Source organism: Phytophthora infestans, genomic scaffold (genome assembly GCF_000142945.1).
Source record: "Phytophthora infestans T30-4 supercont1.37 genomic scaffold, whole genome shotgun sequence".
Classification (NCBI taxonomy): Eukaryota; Oomycota; class Peronosporomycetes; order Peronosporales; family Peronosporaceae; genus Phytophthora; species Phytophthora infestans.
Genome location: NW_003303722.1, coordinates 873042 through 878936, shown reverse-complemented (window position 1 = coordinate 878936; position 5895 = coordinate 873042). Strand labels below are relative to the sequence as shown.

Genomic DNA, 5895 nt, shown 5'->3' with positions numbered 1-5895 from the left:
AGGAAGCTGTGAAGTTCCTCTTGTGTTCGTGGTACTGGCCAGTCCTTGATGGTTTGTACCTTGTCCGGATCCATCCGTACACCGTTGCGTCCTACGAAGTCTCCGAGACACGGAATCTCGTCGGCACAGAAGACACACTTGGCAAGCTTGACGTACAGCTTGTTGTCACGCAGGATATTTAATGTCTTGCGCAACGCCTTCAAGTGGTCGTCGATGCTCTGAGACTTCGTGAAAACGTAGATGTCATCATAAAACGATTTGGTGTTTTCCAAACCTCGGAACAGCTTTGACATTAAACGATGCATCGTCGCTGGCGCATTACAGACTCCCATGGGCAGAACAAGATACTCCCAGAGTCCATTTGGCGCTTGAAATGCTGTGAACTTGATATCCTCTTCACGCATACGTACTTGATAGTACGCGGACATCAAATCCATAGTGAAAACCAGTACGCTCCGGACATCGCGTCAAGAATGTCCTCCTTCCTCGTCATTGGGATACTTTGACGTACAGTGTTGGAGTTCAAGTACCGGTAGTCGTGTACAATCCTCCAGCCAACTGGTTTTCGTACACAGAAGGTTGGAGCCGCATGTGGACTGATGCTTGGACGGATGAGCTTCTTCTTCACCATGTCTACAACCCAACGCACAATCTCGCGTTGCTGCTCTGGCGATTGACGCCATTGTTGCCGATACATTGCAAGATTCGGATCCTCCACGTCAATCCTATGCTCAATCTCGCGTTTCTCGGGTAAACCTTCTGGGAGCTCAGGACGGAACACATTGTCCATGTACTCCATGAGTAACTGGTACGCGGGATTCCCCTTGAAGCTATCCCAGTCCGTATCCAGATACCGTTGTGCTTTCGCACTTCCGACGTTGTCGGGTTGATCTTGCCGCTGCAGTGAGCGAGCAACTTGCTTGATCGTCACGTTCGTCAGAACCAACATAAAGTCAGGTTCATCGATCGACTTGGTCTTGAACCTCAGGAACTTTCGTAGTTTCTTGCGAGTGATGAACTTCGTCTGGACACCAGCCTCGTCAACGACACCCATCGTGAACATATTTTCCACGACAGTGCCTCTGCCCCCAGTACTGCTGCTATCTCCAGCCTCTCGTACAATACCGCCGCGTTTCGACAATTCCAAGTTGTCCTTCACCGCCGAACCCTTACCGGCTGACGCGTCTCCTGGTTGTTCGCAAACAACTCTTGGGCTCTCTTTCTGCGTTGCGTCGCAAACAGTTTCAGCCGCGGACTTCACATCCGTTTCCAGCGCGGCACCTCGACAGGAATCGGGTCTTTTCGCCGATAGGCCTTTCGCCTCGACAGATCTCCGAAGCCCGGAGGCAATCACCGGTCCGCCTTCCTCGATCGGTCCACTGGTTTCCCCTGTTCGCTTCCAATGCAGAGTCTTCACTTGCGTTCCTTCGATACATCGACCTCTCCAGTCGATCTGCGGCTGCATATCCTCGAAGAATGGAATTCCAAGGATGCAGTCGAATTCGTCGGGTATGGCGTAGACGACAGCGATACACTTGTATGCCTCGCCCAACCCAGACACCAGGATTTCGAGGGAAGTACCTTTAGTTCCGTCTCGACAATCTGGTTGTCTCCAAGTTTCACACGAATGTTCTTACTAATGAACTTCGTGGCCTTGAGTCGATGTTTCTCGATCCACTGTCTGGACACGTAGATTGTGGCTGCTCCACAGTCCAACAGCATCCTTTGGGTCGAAATGGTCGCGCCACTAACGATGATTTCCCCCTCTACGGAGAACAGTGGACGCGACTTGTAGACGAGAGGGTTTTCGCTCAGAACGTTAAGGCTGACATTCTCAAACTTAACTGATCCGGCTACGTTCTCTTCCACGACAGGACCCTCATTCACTGACGTGACTGCCCGTTTCCCTGCTTCTCTTGCTCCTTCTTCCAAAGGAAGCAGTTGGTCTTGATGTGGCCAGGTTTCTTGCAGTGGAAACAGGTACGACTTTCGGCTCGTTTCGAGCTAGTCTTCACCTTGAAACGCCCTTTACCACGAAACGTTTTTCCCTTGAGCGACTTGTCATGACTCGGCGCGTGCTCAGTGGACGGCTTCCGCTTGTCTTGGCGAGTGTGACGTTCGCACGACTCGTCGACGAAGTGTGTCACCTCATACTTGACCGCAAGGTCCATTGCGTCACTCAGGGTCTCTGGGTTCTCGAGCTTGACATAGCTACGCGTGCGCGGCTTGAGACCGTTCGCGTAGTATAGTACTTGGTCAAGCACGCTCATTCCTTCAACTCTGAAGATCAAGGCTGAATACTCGCCGTTGTAGGTCTCGATGTCCGCTGTCTGCTTGAGGCGTTGAAGCTTCTCGCGCAGGACAGACTGGTAATTCGACGCTTCCAAATGTTGGAGCACATGCTCACGGAAAATCCCCCACGTGTGCTCCTCCGCTCGAGTTGTCGACCACCAGTGCAGAAACCATCCGGATGCCGGCTTTTCCATTGCCGATCCGGCGATTCCAGAAAGACGCGCGCTCGTGTCTTCAATTGGAATGTTGTTGATGCGACAGGCGCTCACGATCTGGAACAGCCATTCGCGGACGTCTTCCCCCCTCTTGCCCGTGAACTTGGGCAGATGGCTCGGCACTTTCGTGCGGTCGGCCATCGCTTGGTTCAGCCGATCGATCTCGGCGCGTAGCTGGGCGATTGTTGGCATGGGCTTCTTCTGGTCAGGTTGCTGGGACCAACAAGTGCTACTAGTATTTCAGGAAACGCTAGCTTGGGGGAGGGCGCGCGAAACGAGAAGTGCCGCCCCAGCAGTTCAGGCGGATGGAACCTTCTAGAACCTTCTAGAAGGTTCCACGGCTGCCCTACATCTGCCTTTTTGTATTACATACTGAATCTATGTTAAACTGAGCCTGTCTCTGATTAGCTGAAACTCTACACCTATCATATCTGATACAGTGCTGGTCTGTCGTTTTAAGGTGCAGAGTGAGACGCAGAAGCTGCTCGTGCTGATGGACTTCCCGGAACAGCCCACGACGCCTGCAGGGCCTACTGTGGTGTTAAAGTAGCTGGCCTCTGCGTTAGGCATTCAGCCAAATGTCATCGTTGACGTGAAGCGAGCGACCACAGATCGACTCGTTCACGTGACATCTGCAGGTTTCACTACGCTCGAGCCGATCTGTGTGCAACTGGACAAGTATGACGTACGTGGTGTCGCTGTTACTGCTGGAGCACCCGCCGATAATGCGTTGAACGTGGACTTCCAAAGCCGGTTCTTTGCTCCTCGTGGTGGGGTGAACGAAGATCCGGTTACGGGTTGTGGGCATTGCGCCTTTGGGCCGTATTGGGCCCCACTACTCGAAAAAACGAAAATCAAAGCACAGCAATTTACACCTATTCGTGGTGGATACATCACATTGGACCTCGTGGCGGCTGGACCGGGTCGCGTTCTATTGAAGGGCGAAGGGGTTATCGTCCTGCGTGGTCAACTATCTTTATCGCCGTAACCTGCAGGTTGCTTCTAAAACAAAACTATTAAAGAAATGCAGCTTCATTGAAGAGATCTTAAAGTTTCCTAATAGTTCACCACTCTCTTGATAAGGTAATACGAGTAGTCCTTCCAAATACCCTTGAACCTCGGGTAGCCATGAATCCTGTCTCGATTCGCCTTCAGAACCTGCCGGAAAACGTCGTCTGCTGCAAACCCCTTCGAGTACCACTTGTTGAACTGTGCGGTCTCCAGCTTCTGGGCAATACTCTTTGATCTCCATCTAAGCTTCCCCACTAAAATCATCGTCGCCACCTCTTTCTCACCGAAGACGTTCGTCAGAGCGGCAAGCATCGCGCCCTCTGGGTCCTGCTTGTTGACGTTAGCAGCATGCTGAGCCCAAATTTTAAGGTTGGGGCTCGAAAAGAGCTTAGCCACCATATCCGTCTCGATAAAGTTGTTCTTGCCGATGTTCACCGTGCTCATCCTCAGCGTTTTGAAGGCGTCCTCTAAAGACTCGTCGGCCTTGAGCAACCCCTGGAGCTCCGTTGTCTTGGTGGATGTAAGGACTTATGAGATTTTGTTAACCCACGGGATTTTCGCCAACACTTCTCTCTCTTCGTTCTCTTCCTCGTCGGTATTATCAGCTCTCAGAAGCGTCTTGAGTGCATCGTTCCCTGCTTTCCCTGGTCGCGTCAGCAATTCCAACCAGGACACCAATTACCAACAGAACAAGGTGGCAGAACTTCATCACAGGGCTTTGAAGTCCCTTAACAGTTGAGCACCGAGTTTCGAAGAGAGATTTGGAAAGTGATGTAGAATCAACATCGGATCCCTTAAACTCCGAGTCATCGAACTGTTATCACCTTGCAGAATCGAGTGTTTACCACGACGACAGTGGGTGCCTTCCAAAACTACGGTGCGCGCAGCGCGCAAAAGCCCTCTTAGCGTACCAACTGCGGTGGGCTGAATGCATTACTAGGTGTTGCATGCAATAGATTTTGTTTTGAAAAACAATCTCAGAGGGTGGAGTAATAATGAGGGAGCAGTGCCGCAAAATAATGTTGCATCTTAGGCTGGTCATGCACAGCGATAAAAAGGCGATATACGTTGGTGACCAGATATGTTGAATTAAATTCTCTGGATTTTAATCCAGAGTAGCTCCAACAATCTGATCGAAGGTTTGAATTCCTAAACCAAAGCACATTTTACATACATAACTCTCGCAATCATTTCATATGGAAAGGAAATGAATTAAGTGGGTCTAGTTCCTCCCCAGTGGGAAAAGAAAAAAAGCGTTCCCATTGGCCAGGAATAGAAACCCAGATAGGTTTCCCGCCCTTGGGGGTAAGAAATTAATAAAGATAGTTGGAAGTGGATAATAGAGGCAGTCGCTCTTGCGATCTTATGTATACCGGTACCCGGAACATTGGGTTCTTCACAGAAGACTTCACGCCTAAAACGAACCGAACCAGAGCCACGGTTCTGATAATTACTCAGACCCCCTAAGAATCAGGAACTAAGTTCTGAGAAATTTTTTTGGGCTCAGAGCTTTAAAATGCGAACCGCGACTTTTCATCGACTGCTTCTTTCTCGAGCAACACTTGGATAGTTGCTGTGACGCAAGTGACGTGATCCTAATATATCGGTAATACTAGATCATACCGAATCCGTCTGAAACCAAAAACTAAATTAAAGGCCGTTATTGGTGGTAAGTCCCTTCAAGGTGTGGAAGACATTGTCGTGACCACAGACATTGACAGCACTATGTCTATCTTCTGCCACGCTGTGTTCTTGTCTAACGTATATATTATCGTGTCTGCTGTCGCGTAAGCCATGTTATTGGCTGCCACGCTGGTGGCTATCACAGCGGTTGGATCCTGGCTCATCATGCCGCCACCCTGGTATCTTCTGGGTATCTTTTGGAACTAGAGACTACAGGGACGCGGTTTGTGGCGAGATCGTCAAATTTGGTCTCATGGTACTCACATTGTGGTAAATGGCTCGCCAAATGACTTATATTATAGAACACGTTTTTTAACCAATACAGGGTAGGGTCCAAATTGCTGACTTTTGCATGTTACCATCTGGAATGCGTGAAGAATTGATTTCGCTCTATGTGTACTGTGAAAATGACGCGCTCTCTGTGATTTTGCATGTTTCCACTGTGAAAACGTATTTTTGTCGGCTACATTTTGGTCCAACGACTACAGCTTTTTCAAAACTTAAAAGTGCTAGAAATACAAACATGATGCTACCCGCTTGCATAACCCATTGTTATAATGTTTTGTGTAGCCCGTTATCATTCTTGCAGCCACATACTAGTCAAGCCGCCCAAATCCGCCGGCAGATATGCACTTGCCTTCATTTGAGCCATAATTCTACTTCTGCCGGCATGATTGCACGAGCTGAAGTAAAT

General features: G+C 49.6%; 1 protein-coding gene across 1 annotated transcript; it reads right to left on the bottom strand.

Annotated features, from left to right (window-relative positions):
* Positions 1-3563: 3563 nt before the first annotated feature.
* Positions 3564-3962, bottom strand: PITG_15425 (RXLR effector family protein, putative; the record flags this gene model as incomplete). Its single annotated transcript, XM_002898334.1, has 1 exon — positions 3564-3962. The coding sequence occupies one exon, from the start codon at positions 3960-3962 to the stop codon at positions 3564-3566; it is 399 nt and encodes a 132-aa protein (XP_002898380.1).
* Between the last annotated feature and the right edge of the window lie 1933 nt (positions 3963-5895).